At 33.8% G+C, this 18695-nt stretch overlaps 2 protein-coding genes across 3 annotated transcripts in view; one reads left to right on the top strand and one right to left on the bottom strand.

Moving 5' to 3' along the window:
- LOC127734871 (FMRFamide receptor-like) overlaps positions 1-2280 on the top strand; it is a 47546-nt gene extending 45266 nt beyond the window's left edge. For both annotated transcript variants that reach the window (XM_052244919.1, XM_052244918.1), the window contains exon 2: positions 549-2280. In XM_052244919.1, coding sequence (XP_052100879.1) covers positions 704-2110 — 1407 coding nt within the window. In that variant the 5' untranslated portion in view covers positions 549-703 and the 3' untranslated portion in view covers positions 2111-2280. The remainder of the gene's footprint in view (positions 1-548) is intronic.
- Positions 1-18695, bottom strand: part of LOC127734858 (focadhesin-like) — a 319452-nt gene that overhangs the window by 272071 nt on the left and 28686 nt on the right. The window lies entirely within an intron of this gene.

The raw sequence follows: 18695 nt of genomic DNA, 5'->3' as shown, positions 1-18695 counted from the left end.
TAAAATATTGACATTTCATGAAGAAAATAGTCTACAAAGTCAACAATACAAAAAAAAACAATAAATCAGTAGTTTACTATCTCAGATCGAGGCTTATAGTTTCTGTGAAAATAAGTCATTTTGAGAATATTATGGATAGACGAAATTTATAGGATAACTGTAAGTGTAATTCAAAATGCAAAATATATGGTACCATGAATGTCTAAAGTAATTTAAGACGTGTGAAAAAAAAAAATTCCAGACTTCTAACAAAAATAATATATAATTCTGAATTAATCAATGCACAAATATAGAGGGAGTACTAAACCGTAATTAATTCCTACACGTTGTTTTCGTGTTAAATACAGATGAAAATTGTCTGTATAGTCAAATAAAATTCTCCTTGGAGATTACAAATGCTTTAAGTTTGAGATAGTCGGACATGTATTTCTGCTTTAGTTCTTTTAGCATGGAACTTTTGTACGAGTGTTTCAGTGAATAAAAGAGTCCAGAATTTTCATTTTAAATAATTATTCCAGCTGAATAATGCATTTTCATTACATTTTCAGGAAAGAGTCATGCGAATCGTTAATCCAGTAATTCACTCAACAATTACAATCGAACCGAAAGGAACTATATTTCCATCACAATAACATCAAAGAGATCAGCATATTAGAGTCACCTTTTTTCCCCCAAGTTAAAGATTCCGAAAGACCATATTCAAATGCAGGTAGTTGCTATGGAAACGGAGGATACCCCGATGCTGTCGTTTATTTCCAATAAAACCGGCTGGAATCCGTCCTTTCCAAGAGATCAATCACAGCACTTGGATATTACAACATTTCTACCAATCGCTGTTGACAGTCAGCAGCATCATCTTGTAGATTCGGTCCTACTAGAAAGATACATGAACGGGTTTATGGCTATAATAATTATCGTTCTCGGTCTTATTGGCAACAGTTTGACAGTGATAGTATTGACTAGAAGAACAATGCATTCATCCACAAATTGTTACCTTACAGCACTGGCTGTCTGGGATGGTATGGTGCTCCTGGGAACGTTCTGTCTAATGGTGTTGCCACAGCTGTCAATTGGATTTAAAGGATATGTGTTTCCGTATATTGTCAAATATATGTACCCGTTCGCCTTAATTGCTCAAACAGCAACTTTATGGTTGACCGTATCTTTCACGGTTGAGCGGTACATAGCCGTCTGTCACCCACTTAAAGCAGCTCGGATGTGCACTATAGCCAGAGCACGACTCGTTATTGCCTTTGTGTCTGTGACGTCATTCCTATTCAACGTAAATCGGTGGTTTGACTATGAGATCATCCGCCGAGATAATAACACAACGAACACCACAGAACTGGATTATGCGTTTACAGATTTCGGAAAAAATAACGTATACCGTCAAGTCTATTTTTTGTGGCTTTATCTTTTCGTTATGTTCTTCATACCTCTTACATCATTAGCAGTTTTAAATACATTTCTTATCTTTGCGGTAAGAAGGTCACACCAGCAGCGGAAAGATATGAACGTCAGGCAGTCACGTGAAAATAATGTGACAATCATGTTGGTATCTGTTGTCATAGTGTTTATGATATGCCAATTACCTGCTTTGGTGTACAACGTAGCGTTTTCTGTGAATAGTTATGTCATACATATGTACGGGTGGCAGATTCTGTCAACAATTCGTAATTTCATGGTTACATTCAATAGTGCTATAAACTTCATACTCTACTGTGCTTTTGGACAAAAATTCCGAAGAACTTTCATTCGGACGTTCTGTAGATGTCTTGTTCACGGAGAAAACTTTAATTCTTTAACTTATCCACACTCAACAGTTTTAGCTTCAACTACTACAGGAAATAAGTATAGAGTGTTAAAAGGTAAAAAGGGATTGCATTATCAGATGGCGGACTTATCATGTACTCATAACACACTTATTTCTAAATATACACCACATTCCAGAACCGATTTACTACCTTTACCAAAAGTAGGCCGTCAGAAATTTGAAAATGGCCGCTGTCGTAACAGAAACTATGACTACAGGGGAAGCATTCAAGAAGAATCAGAACTCTGTGACATGATCAAAACGCCAAACTCTAGTTGTCCACCGTCACCCATTTAAAATATTTGTTTTCTTTCAATGTTATTATAAATTACAGCTCAAAAGAAAAGACAGTACGATGTTAAAGCTCACAGGTACTCCAAATGGCAAAAATGTCATCCCTTTTATTATACAGTCCCGTTTTCACGAATTATGTCAAACTGTTATTGTTATAAACGTACAATTTGAAATGTGTTTGTTTTTTGTGATTTTGCATTTAATAGTGCTGAGATATTTCAACTTCGCCTTGAAAATGTACCGATTATAAAGTTTTTTGCATACCGATATCTTCGAATCATAATATGAAACTTTTTGGTTAGTAAGCGCAGCAAGCGAGATCAAAAGCTTCATATTGTGTCGAACATATATGGAAAATATGATAATCGACTTATCAAATTGCATTTGTGAGGTTTTCATCAAGGAAACAAGACGGTAGAGGACTTGATAGGTCGATGATAAGTCTGGTTAAACGATATTAAGGCCAGGTCCAAGACATTTGTCTTCACAGAGCCAAGATACATGGGATTTTATGTAGAGCTGAATAGTGTGATAAATGCGATGGTAAGACCGATAGAATAAAAAAAAAATTAGAAAGTAATACCGGATTGCTGTAATAAAGAGCAATGGTGAGTGGATATTAAATTTGATAATTACTACACTACATACAGAATATTTTCAGCTCTATAATTGGCATTGGTTTGAAGATGGTCCTAAGGTAGTAAGCAAAAAATACGAATTTCAAATACTGTTTGAAAATATATCATAGGAGTCTGCTCTTCGTTTCAGCAAACCAAGACTACTATCCACGAGCAACAGAATAAAAGTGAAAAGGCTCGATAACCGTTTGCTGGTTTAGCATGCAATACCTTAGTCTTGTTTTGCCTTTCTCCGTATGATGTTAATGATACTTATAGGCATACGTATGCATGAGTTAAACAGAATATGGAAAAACGGACCGGTCCTGATGATATAAGTCTCTAGCCGTAAAGGATATATGTACCCCAACCTATTTGTTAATCAGACTATTCTTAATCAAAAACCTTTTCAATGGCTGTGAGGAATTTATTTCTTGGGTTTTTTTTTTTTTGTCATTTAGACATTCATAATCGATGGGACATCCATGGTAATCTGTCAAATTTACTTACAACACGTCTAGTTTAGGGGTGATTTCGAGCTTGACAAATGGTAGTAACGTTTCTATTATTGAAAATGATGTAGTGTTCTCTAGATTGTTTTTGTTTAATAATGCTGTCGGGTTTCCATTTCATTGAAGTATACCAAACACGTCCCATTGTCCCCAGCAACTCCTCAAAAAGGACGTCAGACGTCAGAACAATCTTTGACTACACCAACATCTGTCACTCATATCAAATAAGCAATAGTATAACATATTAGTAAAGAGTTACTTACTAAAGCGGTTTTTTTTTTAATTTTAAACCGCAGTCACTCTGTACGCCAACCTCCGGTCCAATCTAATTAAAATATAGATCTCGGATTTCGTTATACTACGTTATACTACATACTAAATATAGATCTCGGAATCCGAGATCTATATTTTAATTAGATTGCCTCCGGTCCTGCCTATATACAACACGTCCATCTCATATCACCGGCTTTGATATTAATTACTTTATACGACTTTGTAATTGTTATATTCATGATCACCTTGTCAACCGCAATTGGTCTCATTCCGTTTTGAGTCCATGCGATTTCTATTGTTTTCATTTCCATGTTTCAGTTTTGTTTTTGCTCCCTTTCCAATGACAAAACCCTAAATCGAGAGGACGTCTAATATAGTTATTCCAACACCATATAAAACATGTTAAACACACTGTAATCTATGTTTCCAAAATAAAACATATCACCTCACCGGTAATCAAAATTTAAAAACAAATCTATAGTGACAATTATCCTAGTTTGAAAACGTTATAGACATATACATAATCTGCTAATTTCAAACCGTACATCAAGGTTCCATTTTTAATCATTTGAGAAGATATCTGGGATACTAGTAATTCAATTTTGTACCTAAACTCTGACACTTTGATTGTAGGGATATAAGTAGCCTGTATTAGGCACATTCAAGTTCCAATGTTTGGAATGCAAAATACATAAAACATATGCGATACTAATATTGAGTTTCGACCACTGGCCCCAGTTAATGAAAACTGTTTTTCTTACTTTTATGAATATATAAAATTCGTTTTCTTCAATTACTTACAATTTATGAGACCTAAATTCAAGAGAGCAGACATTATCCATCAATGAAAACCGAAAGACAGTATTTAAAAGACAAAAGAAATCACCACTAGACAGAGGCATTATTTAAGTTCTTTGCAGTTTTATTGAAAATTCGTGTTTATGCAATCAACCTCTCACTGCAACAGATAATACTTATTCTATTCTAACAAATGGTTTCCCAATCATTTGTCAGTATAATTGACAGGAGTGTTGATTTTATACGAGAATAACTATTTTTGTTTTGTTGTTTCTTTTGAAAATAAAAGAGAATGCTTTTATCAGTCTATTCATGATTAACGATCGCATAGTGAGTGACCTCCACTCGCCTATTTAGGTTAACTGTGTTGTTGGGTTGCTGTTCCATCGACATTTAAGAGGGCCTCGGTCGACGAGTGGTCGAAGTAATCAAACTACTGTATCACTCGCCTGTCAACACTAAAGTTGTGAGTTCGAATCCCGCACATGGCAGATGCGCACGACTCCAATCGTAATTGAGTAGGAGTTTCGATTGTGCCGAAGATCAATGGTTATTTCCGGGCACTCCGGCTTCATCCACCAATAACAACTAACCGCCACAAAATTGCCAATAGTGCTGAAAGTGGTGTTAATCATCAATCAATTACCGGTATCGGCATTTAAACTATATCTTTTATTAACAATATTTGCACACACACACACACACACACCGACTAATATATTTTACCATTCCGAACAAATTGCGCTTAACGGTAAAGAAATGTTTTTGCTAGCGGAGTATCGAGTTTCCAATAAGAGGGTCTTGCTTGCATCACTAAATCTTTGACAATTCGTTACCTCCATTTAAATCCATCTAAAATCAAATGGATGATGATGATGATGATGATGATGATGGATGGCTGCTTAACGTCCAGCGGTAAATTAATATGCATATTCAGGACGAGAACATGTTAATGTAATATGAATATTAACCCTGCTTTGTACTAGACCGACACGCTGAACCGGATTTTTAACGTGCTAGTTCACAAGGTAACAGTCCGCAGGAAGACATGTCACCTTACCAGGACACATTATTCTGACTCCCAGCCGACCAGTCTTTGCTCTTACTCCTCAATGCCGCGTGCTTAGCGGAGAAGCAGCAAATACCAATTTTAAAGTCTTTGGTTTGACCCAGCCGGGGTTCAAACACACGACCTCCCGCACTCGAGGCGAACACGCTACCACGAGGACAACGAGGCGGTTAAAATCAAATTGAAGTACGAGAATAACACATGCACTAACATCAAATGGAGATACGGGAATAACACATGCACTAACATCAAATGGGGATACGGGAATAACACATGCATTATAACAATTTTTTATATTTACTGATGGATTACATTACTTATTATAATACTTCACGTTAAAATGTCATATTTTGATTGGCTAATACGAGGGTGTTAATTTACTCTATCACATGGCTGAGCGGGTGACAATTTTTTTGAATGTCACCCTCTCGTCCAGACCAATCAAAAATCGACAATTCAAAGGACAATGAATAGAATTTACATCAAGTAATTAAAGACAATGCTTAAGTTCTACGTTTTGGTTCAGATTTTATTATTTGACCGTCAAAATAAAAAAAAATAGAACATTTTGCTTCACTTCTGTTGGTTTTTCTAATACCTGTAACGTTGTTATGTACGTGACGTCATAGAAAATACTTTTAAATACAATTCATCTGCAGAAGACAATAATGATAGGACATTCAGTATAATAAATTAAATAGCACATAGCTGAGAGGGTGATAGAGCAGATTGGTACCCCTCGAAAAAGCATTGTCAACCTTGGCTTCGCCGCGGTTGACAATGTTTTCTCGTGGTAACAATCTACTCTATCACCCTCTCAGCTATGTGTTATTTATATAGTATTTAGCTCTTAAGACCAACTGACAAGAACAGTGTGGTCCGAAATGGCATGAATCGAAAGATATGAACATATATTTACCCTATAGTAAAATAGCACAAAATAAATGTAAAATGTCGAACAAAAAAATAATATGTTGTTATAGTACTACTAGTCTCAGGTTTGACCAAATGATAGCGTTTGGTTTATTTAAAGAACGAATTCCATCATTATTATTATTATTATTATTATTATTATTATTATTATTATCGTTTCCCTTTTTTTATATAGATTAGACAGTTGGTTTTCCTGTTTGAATTGTTTTACACAAGTCATTTTGTGGCCCTTTATAGCTTGCTGTTCGGTGTGAGCCAAGGCTCCGTGTTGAAGGCCGTACTTTGACCTATAATTGTTAACTTTTTACACATTATGACTTGGAGGGAGAGTTGTATCATAGGCACTCATACCATATCTTCTTATTTCTATTGTCTGTTTCCTTTTGTTTTCATTCAGTGTTTCAATGTTTATTGTTTCATTAAGGTACTTCGATGTTTGTTGTATCATTTACTGTTTCGAAGCCAACTTAAGGTCATGGAAACGGATCTTAAAACACCCTTTCAGCCATTACAAATATATTAGTGCTAATAGGTCTAATTGGACACACCATTATCGACAGGATACGACATATTCTTTCCGTTATAACTGGACTACATCCAAAGTAAGACACAACTAAGTAATCACTTTGATCTTAACGAATGTGGACAGTATGTTTCGTGACATTATTTAATATAATTCCAACAAAGATTTTCCGTAACATGATGAGGAAATCGCTGTACGCCAACACGTAAAGAAATGTTCAGTGAAATTGGACAATGAGTAATGAATACGCCAAGGCATACAAAGTCTTTTCAGTATTTTTATTATCAATAATTCGCTGTGTGTGGAAATATGTTAGATCTCAAATAAAATCGCTATTTGCTTAAAATTAACTTGGTTTTCTTCTTTGTCAAACTTGTTCTTCAGTAATCAATGTAGATAGAAACATTCTGAGGCATTTATAATTTGGTCACATGTTTGAAAACCTATCAAAATGTTGTTAAAACTTTAAAGTGCACATCTGAATCTATGATACTGTGAATTTGAGAAAAGATATAAGATTTTTTTTTTAGAAAACGGTACTTGTGTGAAATGAATTCAGGGGAAAATGGCCCTGCCATGTGCAATGTTTCTGTGAAGTTTACGGGATCTTGGTTGGAAACTATATGAGGAGTTGATTACTCAAAACTGGTATCGTATTTCGTAAATGTTGCTGAAAAATGACCGTACGGTTACCTATATAAAGTTTCTTAAATCCGATTCGAACGGACTCTATTAGATAGTTGTCTCATTGGCATATGTTTGTGTTTGTGCATATCTATGATCGGTATTTTATATAAAAATCACCAAACAATTTCATAAAAGCAGGTACACAACTTTAACATATGTGCAATCTTTCTGTTGAGTTTCAGTGGTCTGTGTTGAAAACGGTAGAAGGAGGTGATAATAAAAATAGGTACCCACTTTCCCCGCAAGCCTGCCCGCTCGACATCACTTTGCCCCACCCGTCCTAAAATATATAAAGGTCAATACCCCCAAAAGTACATCTTAAAAGCGACTCGAAGAGATGTAGAAACAGTTAAACTGAGTACATTAGGTCTGAAATATGACAAAGCAACAAAAACACGAAAGTCAGCACATCTTACCAACGTATTGTCCGCTCAAAATTTAAAGCTAGTCATCTTTCAACTTCAATAAAATGAAAAGAGCTTCAGTGGGTATACATTTAAGAATGTCCATGGAAATGCCAGGACATAGATTCTTGGGAGTTGTTTTAATGATTTTTACAAGCCAACCAACTGTGCATTTCTAATATTAAAATGAAGCTGCCCAAGTAATACATTTATAAAGGGATATCGGTTATTTAGACTCCTTTAAGTTCAAATTCCACTTTCAATTTGTATTCTAATTTCGGGAGTCAAACAAAAACAGAAAGGCCTCCTTTTTTATTCCGTAAAAACCCTCAACTATATAGCTTCTATCATAAACGATCATAAACTTAGTATTGTATATTTATGAGCATACAAGGTTCTTTGAATGCGAAACAACTTCGGTACGCCAATGCAGGCAATTTGTTATCGAAAAATCAAAATAGACAGTTTAGTATTCATCTTCCGTTTAGTCTTAACTTAAAGGTATAGAGAAAGAATAAAACAAACTTGGCTGTGAATGTCATGTCTTTATTCCCTAGCTCAGCTTGACTAATGAGATAAACTGACATCGATAGGATTGCCCAAAGGAAGTGCAATTATCCAAACAGCGAAAGCTTATTCAGTACCAGAGTACTGAACTAGAATATTGAAAGTATTATAAACAATAATATATTAACAGACAGTGGCGCAGACCTACTTACAAACAGATGATGATACAGATAATGAAAAACTCAAAGCAATTAAACTAGGCCATACATGTTACAGAATATACATGTAAATTTCTGAGTGAGACATGGCAAGTAGATAAAACATTGCCTGGATACTGAAATCCTCAAGAGTGAGCGCAAACAAATATACATGTTGCTTATTTAAATTATCAACGTTATTTTGAATAATAGAATGGAATATAAATACATAATCTTAATCTAGTATAGTTTTTCATTGTTTTCACTAATAAAGTGCCTATGCATTCACGTTAAACTGAATCTCCATGAGATATAACTTTAAACTTTAATAACAGACACTAAAGTAAACGAGCACGTCAAACTGACCTTTGTACTAGACCAACACGGAAAGTCGGACTAGAAAGTGATGCAAGCTGCCAAAATCTTAAATTTCATTACTGATACATTTTATAGATATTAGAACATATATGATTGAAAAAAACGCCCATTTACTGTGGCGAAAACAAAAAGATAAGTTTTGCTGTGCATGTACTGATTTTGTGTCATGGATGGATACCTCATATCCTTTGTTTTTCTAGAAAGTTGGCACGGCCTCCAATGTTCCCCGAACTGTACATTGTTGGATGGCCAACTACAAACCCAAAACTATTAGTGCAAAATACAAATAACAAGTCCTAATGATCTAACCAAATTTTTTAATATACTTTCCATGCAAACCTAATATATAGGAAAAACGTTTGGAGTACCAGGTTGAAAAAATAGGATAGTGTTTTTCTTTACCCAAGCTATACATTGGCACGTCTTGGACACTTATTTATGAAAAAAAAATTCTCTTCAAAGACATCTAATCCAGAAACCAATATTCTGGTGAAATTTCAATTATCATATAACTACTACGTGAGAGTACATCAAGTAATAACCCAGAAACAACAAACTGCATATCATATTTCAATCTTTTTAAGACTATTTTAGCAACTACGACCTTGACCGTAAACTTGATAATTGAAAGGGTTTTTCCCCTTACTTATGCATTTCATCACCATAAGTTTCATACTAAATCAGCAAAGAAAATTCAATTAATCATCCAGAAACTAAAAATTCTAAAGTGTTCTAAACATATTTCTGGTTATAGTTATAATGCAGAAATAATTATTTTATATGAATTACTTTTTCCATTGATTAGCTAGTCATTGTCTGCAAAAATAATGGATTCAATGCCTGAATGACATTGTTAGTTAACTCAGGCAATCATCTGAAAATTAAACATGAAATTTGTATCAATTTTTGGAATATTTGATTTAAGCAAAAAGTAATAAAGTCTGCTAAATCGAATAGTTTTACATAATTTCATTCATGTTTTCAAAATAATTGTGTCATTCTTGTCTAAGTTTTTAAAAAGATCGTACGTTAATCATTCCTGAAAGTCATATCAATTTTGGGAATATTTGATTAAAGCAAAAGTAATTTGATCTTCCGAATGAAATTGTTTTACATAATTTCATTCATATTTTCAGCATACTTGTGTTATTCTTGTCCTAAGTTTTGAGAGATCGTAGCGAAAATGCACGCGATATTTAGTGTCAAAGAATCGTAATATTAATTATAAAAATTGAGATTTGTTCTGAAATATCATAGAATAATTACATTAGATAATAACTTCACGATTCTGACATTCTAATTGGTCGATAGTTTTATGACCCAATAAAGCACACAATTATTAGACACGCCCACATTTACCGGGACTACTTTCGATCGAATTTCGTGTATTGAAAACATAAATGCGTATTTATTAAAGACGGCGAAACAAATAACGTAAACACAATATATTTAAAGTATGTATAATCATAAGAATATGAATAATAAGTTGCATGCATGAAAAGTATATCCCGAAAATTGCTACTCTACTAGCACTTAGGCTATTTCCATGCAGACCTTCCATACCCCGGCTGCAGATGAGACGCCTAGTCTCATCCCCTAGTAGAGAACCCTTGCTCCACATTACATGGCTGGCGCATTGTCGGACAGGCAGGTTCTTCCTTACATAGAACGTTGCAGGCTGACTTACTCAGGCAGGAACTCAAAATTCTATTTGTATGCCGAGTGTTTCTGAAGGGCCAAAATTAAATTGATTTTAGCGTTATGAATAAAAATTCACTGGTGGTTTTTTAAAGGAACATGGGCTTAAAACTACCTGTTTGTTTTAAAGACAAACTTCTTCATTGAATGAATTGTTGAAAATCAGCATGAAATAGACAATGGGTCTGGCATTTCTCGGCAGCATTCTTTTATATCCTACATTTCTAAAATTGTCTGTGATCCCTAACTTCGGCCGGAGGATAAACTCGAAACCAAGGGTTAGGATAAGCCATAATCCGATGGATGCATTAATGGATGACGTCATTAGCTCAATTACGTCATTAATGTGTACTGCACTTTTTTGCGTACTTTTCATCTTTTCACGTTTTTGAGTTTTTTTGGTTTTTTGTTACTTGCGTTTTTTCTCACCCGTTCTTTGTAAATGTATTTTGTTCTTATTTGCATAATTTCTATCTTCTATATTTTATGTATTTACATTTTTACTTATATTCATTTTACTACGATACATTTTTTAAAGTAAACCCTTGAAAATTTCAGGAAAGTAAGCCTAAAATGCATCTATAAAATATACTGCAAAAGCGCTGAAAAAAAGAGAGTAAATTTGAGACTCTATACTTCTAAATATAATTAGTATATCTATTATTCTATAATATTTATAAAAGAATCCTTACATAATTTTTTTTTCATAAATTTCATAATCCATATTTTTTAATATTGGTAAAAAAACGCGCGAAAATTACAAGATGGAGGAATTAAATTTAGCGCAAAAACGGCGACGTCATAGTGCATTACGTAGTTCATAACATTATTTGAATTGGCCGATGAATCGGCCCTTTGGCACTGACATGAGTATGACTTTGGGCCGATAATCGGCCCTGTGGCACAGAACTCGTTAAGACAGTATGATTTGCTGATACTATGTTTTAGTTTACACACAGAAAACCCTTATGTTAGCCTTGGGTTAGTTTGTTTGGAGCCGGTAATTGGTCTTTTATGCTCAATTATGTGGGTTGCTGTATTGTACTTGGTAATGGCACTTACTCGACCGGAACAGTCATAGCAGGCAGAAAGGGAATGCCATTGAGTTTCAAAACCTTAAAAACCCCTAAAGGAACGGTCAATGCAGGGAAATGTACTGGCAATTCATTGGTCTGATCGTCGACAGGTGCGATTTCTTACATCGTCTGATCATTGCAGGTTTGTTATGTTCATTTAAGCTATGTTTAGATAAGCTAAATATAAGAACCTTTGAATTCATAATTGAAGTTTTAATAACTTTGTAATTTGATGTATAGAGTGTTCAGAAAATACTAATGATAATAATAATAAGAATAATATTAATGATAAAAGTAATAGTAATAAAAGAAATAGTAAACAACAACAACAACAACAACAATAACAATAATGATAATTGATGATGATAGTTATAAATTAAAAAAATTAAAACGAAGATAATTTATGATGATAATAATAAATAAAGAAAAATAAAAATGGTGACGATTTTCTGTTGTAGCATATACAGGCAAATCTGTAATATGAAAGTAAAGTTATAGTCTATTATGAATCTGATTTGATAAGTTATTTTTATTGCAAGGTTGGAAACTGCTTCAAATTCTAAGGGAAAGGAAAAAGTCGCTCCGGGAGTTGTCCATACTTACAATGAAAACATGGGGGGAGTAGATTTAGGAGATCAACTTATCTCAGTTTATGATCCAGACATACGTTCAGTGAAACTTTGGAAAAAGATTCTTGTTAATCTTTTATTGACTGCTTGTGGTTAGTATTTTAATCATTTATAATACAATTATTTTTTCAATAATAAAATGTGCCATCTAACAAGAAAAAAAACCGAATGGCAATTATTTATTGTTCATATATATATATATACGTATACAAAGTGATTCCGATAACCAATCGTCAATGAATTTACGACTACCTACTGCATCTGCTCAAATGATCATTGCGGTAGAATACCAACGTCCGTCTTATTAGCAAACATTTCAACATGCATATGCTATTTTATCCTGCAATCGACCTTTCTATTATATAAATACAGGTGTACAGATAACACGAAGCGATATACGTATACTAGAAGTATATAGTCTCCTGGTATCCTGCTTCTGTTGCGAGCGAACGGTTATGTCAAATTACTGTTTGGGGTCCTCATTCCGGTCCGCGTTTTAGTCATTTCGATTTCTTTCAAAAAACAAATTCAACGATTGGGATGGGAAAAAAAATGAACAAAATTAATTGCAGGATAAAGACAATAACTGTTTAGTGTCTTTAAATATCAGCTGTATTTATACTCGGCTCAAAACAGGAGTAATAGCTCGCTTAAGCTCGCATTACACCTGTTTCTTAGCCTCGTACAAATACAGCTGATATTTAAAGACACTAAACAGTTATTGTTTATATATTCGTTATCCTTATCATTAAAGTAGTATCTTAGTTAGCTGAGTTCAGGATGCCAAAAATATAACGTAACTGTATAATATAAAAAATAAGGAGCTGTGGTATGATTGCCAAAGAGACAACTATCCACAAAAGTTCAAATGAAGTGGATGTACTAAGCAATCATAGACAATCGTAATTCCTTCAACAATAAGAAAAACCCATACCGTAAGGTCGGCTGTAAAAGGCTCCGACAAGAAAATATGAAACAATTCGATTGAGAAAACTGTCGGCCTAATTTATAACAAAACAGTTTACGAAAAACAAATCTGAAAAACATGAACCAACGACAACCAACGACAACCACTGAACTATAGACTCCTTGTTTGAGCAGGCACAGGAAGAATGTGGCGGGTTTAAACATGTTTAAGAGTGCTTTTTATGATATAACTATGATACATTTCATGTACGAACTACAATATTGGTATTGCTCATAAAGTCCAAATGTCGTTGCACGACAGTCACACAATGACGTAATCGCTGAAACGATTTTGGACGAAACTTAATTATGTAAAATATTTCCAAAGAATTCAAAACTATTATTTAGCTATATATATATTATACAATTCCTGCTTACAGTGAATGCATATATTTGCCACAAGAGATCATTCCTCTTGGGGAAAAAGTTAACCCATCTCCAGTTTCAACAGGAAATTGTGACTGGCTTAATTGGGGAGCATAACATTCAAAGTCGAGTTTTGGGTAGGAATGGAGAAGAAATGGCTCGTAGAGCAACATCAGAGCATTTCCTGTTTGAAATCCCTCGAAGAAAGAGGAGGAGTTGTGTTTCCTGTCATAAACGGAAGGTTAGAACTTGGTGCCAACAGTGCAGAGAAGGTCTCTGTCTGGGAAAGTGTTTCAAGGACTATCACAAACACAAGCAACGTCAACACGAAGAGTAAAATAACTTGTGAAATTCATTAACTACTGTGTTGTTTGCTGTATTACTAGATGTATATATACGATGTGTTACGATTGGTGATGTGAACTGTCATTGAACCGAATTAAAAATTTGGAAAAATGTATGTTTTTTTCTGTTGACCAAATAAAGATACAGCTACATGCCCCCATCTTAAAATCATGACATAAGAAAGATAAATTGTATAGGGTTCAAATAGTTCTTTTAACGCTTTCGTAAGTGAAATAATACGTTTCTTGTGGTTGCATTACGTTTCGGAAAAAAAGTTCTGTTTTTCTTCTTAGCATTGCAAAGTGCTTGACGTTATTTAATTGAAAAGCGCCAAACTTGCTGAAGACGTGACGTTCTTACCTTATGACGTTAAATGATGTCATATTAGCAACGTTTTTTAAAAAAAAATAAACGTGATTACTATATATCTTATTATGTCATTAATTATCAATTGAAAATACAAGATTTTATAACAATTGACTTAAAATGATATTTGGTACTGAAATTGTGCCGTTTCTGGACAGTGTTTTGTAAAACGGCCCGCACTAAGAGGGTTAATTGAGATTTGCTCTATCAGGACCACCCAACAGTTACAAAATAATTACACAACCTCCCACTAAAACTACAGAAATAATTACACAACCACCCACTAAAACTACAGAAATAATATTCACACTATGAGACTTCAGGAAATATATAATAAGAGACTACACGGAAATACAATATGAGATAATAAGAAAATACAATATGAGACAACAGAATACAAACACCATTGAAGTTTGTATGAAGTATGTATAATCATGAGAATATGAATAAGAAGTTGCATGGATGAAAAGTATACCCCGAAAATGTTTGGATGAACAATAAAAATGTTATCCCATGTTCAGTGGATATAATAAAGTACTTATTTCATTCCACGTTCAGTGAGTATAATAAATTACTTATATCTTTAAACAGACAGGAAGTCCCTTACGCAATACTGCTCCACAATTTATTGTTCAAAATCAAAAAAAAAAAGTAATACAGAAGCTGAGTCATATATAATTTAATGATCGGTTGATATATTAAGAATTCACAGTACAATAGTCAAACAAGAAGTGTCTTCCAGGTAGATATGAAAATTGCTTCCACGCTGCAGCCGAGCATTATATAGTTTAAGAAAAATGTCTAGACGCATTCCTTACTGCTGGATAATAAGTAACAAAAGTTATAGACAGACAGACTGACGAGGAACGGACGGACGAATGAACGCTTCACTTGGCGAGTTCGTTATCTAGTAAAAAAATAGTTCAAATACAGCCATGGTAAGTAAAAATTCACTAGTACAATATTAATTATGTTCGCAGTTCATATATAACAGATGAACAATTTACTAAAGTGCTTAAAAAATATAACCCTGGAAGCATTTTTAAATGAATAGTTGTACATACATTTGTTTATATTTCTTACAAATGACAACCGCTTTGATTACTTTCATGAATGTCAATCTGATGCTTATTGGGAATTTTCAAAGATCTACTTTTTCGCTGACATTGATTTTGCAGAAATCACGTTTGATGTATTCAGAGCGAGGATTTCAAAGGAACTACTTAGCATTAAAATTCTAATATAATCATCCCTTAATCCCTTACCCAACTGAGCAAGTCTGTTTTAGAAATGCATTCATTGCAAATCTATGCATATATCAAATAAGTATCCCCGGGACAACTACGTAATGTTGTGCAATTTCTCTTCGTCTTCAAATGGCAATCAATAAACTTAAAGGTCAACCCAGCTAGGCCTTTGGTATAATGAAGATCACAGCTTTGATCAGTATCAAACAAGACGTCAGACAGTAAATTGAAAAGTTACATTATATATTCAGATCTGTCTAACTGAAGGTAACCAGAATATTAACCAAGTCGTATAATCCGATGAATTATTTACCGACATTAGTTTATAAGCCTCAGAAATATATTCTAGTAATATATATTTTTCGTCCTAAGCTGAAATGTCATCAAACTTTTTTTCTCTCGGTAAAGCGAGTCTTACATCGGTATTTACCAAATGTATCTTGGGAATCAAGTACTATTTATTGACGAACGGGATAGTAGTATATTGCAGTCATTGGAAGATCCGTTGATACAGAATCTTATATGACCTTAAGTGAGTCAAACAAAACGACACGACATTGTACTCACGTGACCTCGTATTACTTTACTCCTATAAAGAAATGAACTGTGGACATTCTTCCTCTTTTAAGCATATTGGAAAAGGTAGCCAAACTTTGTAAAGTAAGACTGTTTTATAGCTTTTTTCCAATATTGAAATGCAAAAGACATTCATTTTCATGATGGGCCAATAAGGACTTGTACACGTACTTTGTTCAATATATCACACAGTTATTAATATTTTTTTCTTAATCTAAGACTAAATGCAACCAAATTGGCTACCAAACGAGGTCAAAACGGACTGATGATTGCATTATATTTCATGCCTGGTTTACATACAAAGCTAAATCAGTCTTAGTCGTAAATAAGGTTTTAATATAATAAGTGAATATTAACCTTTATAAATGTTATACGCATTTGGCTTTTCGATCTTTTGGTCTTCAGCGTATCTGATGGAAAAACCCGTGGTCCTGAAATCGGTACAATCACATTTGTATTTTGATAGAAAAGCGGACCAAATCTCCCTTTTTCATTCATCTTTACAAATAGCTTCGATTCTTCTAAGGAACATCGTTAGTATGATTCAGTTACATAATTTTAATTACAGTTATTATCAATAATCGACTCAGTTAATAGGTTTGACGCAAGATCATACAACAGAAAAGTTTCCTATGGTATTAAATTGCCAATTAAATCAACACTTCCACGTATAATTGAATACGGAAGAAATTGACAAATAGTAAAAAGGGAATAAGTTGTATTATATCAATACATTTTTTTTTTTGCAAAAACAAATCTAATTAAAGTGTAAAACCGTATTATTTTATATTAGCAAGTTTTTAAAGTATCTTTAGTTTGCTTTCAGTAACTGTTAAACAAAATAAATAGATGTGGTATGATGGCCAATGAGACAACTCTCCATCAGAGACCAAATGACATAGAAGTTAACATCTATAGGTTTTCAACAATGAGCAAAACCCATACCGATTAGTAAGCTAGTATTCTGTGATATGGTATATATAAAAATAAGAAGATGTGGTATACTTGCCAACGAGACAACTCTCCACAAGAGACCAAATGACACAGAAATCAACAACTATAGGTCACCGTACCGCCTTCAACAATGAGCAAAACCTATACCGCATAGTCAGCTATAAAAGACCCCGAAATGACTAATGTAAAACAATTCAAACGAGAAAACTAACGGCCTAATTTATGTATAACATAATGAACGAAAAACAAATATGATACACAGAAACAAACGACAACCACTGAAATACAGGCTCCTGACTTGGGTCAGGCACATACAGAATGTGGCGGGGTTAAACATGTTAGCGGGCGCCCTAACCTGGGACAGTGGTGTAACAGTACAACATAAGAACAAACTGTAAAAATCAGTTAAAAAAGGCTTAACTCATCAGATGGATACAAACAGAAATACATATAACAAAAACACAGAGTGGATGTGGCAGGGTACTTATACATCCCTACAACAAAAAGACACTAAGTACAGATCTGAGAGTACTCGCAGTTACTGACAGCTAATTCAAAGCCAATAACAACTAATAAAAAAATCATGCATCTAAGACTAAAACTGACAATCCTAGGCAATTAAGATTTTAATAAAAAAAACAAGGATTAATCTAAGAATCCCCCCCCCCCCCAAATCAATTTCATTGATATACAAATATTAATTACTAGTAATCGAAAACTATGGTACAATAACAAATGAACATGTTTGTGCTTTAATTAAATAAAAATCGTATCATAGTTTTAAACGAAAAACAAGTCATAAGAACTTCGTAGCCAAAACAATGAAGTAAAGTACACTTTTTAATAGTATCTGCTTTAGTCAGTTAATTGATTTTAAAATAAACCATCCTTGGACTTACAAGAAATACCATTCACAGAGTTACGTAATACAATCCATCATTAATTTTTTTAAAACATAACCGAGATTTACAGATGGACAATAAATAGTACATGAACGACAACTAAAGAAATTTGAAGTCATCCTCAGTCTAATAAATAATAAGCTTATCTCCAGATAGACTGATGATGGGCAATCGAACAAACATTACGCACGATAATCTAAGCCAGTAACAATTCCTTTTTTGCAAAAAACATTTCCTACAAGAGCTGCCAATCTTACGCGATCTCGGTGCAGTGCATGAGTGTTCGATATTTCACGAAACAGCGGGCAAACTTATCTTTTGCCATAGGTTAATGGTTCGCTTATTATAGAAAACAGGTCAACGCATATCTGACAAAGTAATTAATTACAACGTAATCAGTCATTATGGCACTACTGAAATAAATAACAAATTGAATCAAACTAGAAAAAGCTTACATACTTTTGGCATTACAAGTACAAAATTTAATGTTTATTTACATGCAATCTGAACTATTTCAGGAGTGGAGCCAGTAGAATTAGGTAGCAAAGTTTCAGAGATTTTCTTA

This window comes from Mytilus californianus, unplaced genomic scaffold (genome assembly GCF_021869535.1).
Source record: "Mytilus californianus isolate M0D057914Y unplaced genomic scaffold, xbMytCali1.0.p SCAF_3, whole genome shotgun sequence".
Lineage (NCBI taxonomy): Eukaryota > Metazoa > Mollusca > Bivalvia > Mytilida > Mytilidae > Mytilus > Mytilus californianus.
The sequence above is the reverse complement of the archived record's forward strand: the minus strand, read 5'-3'. Positions and strand labels throughout refer to the sequence as shown.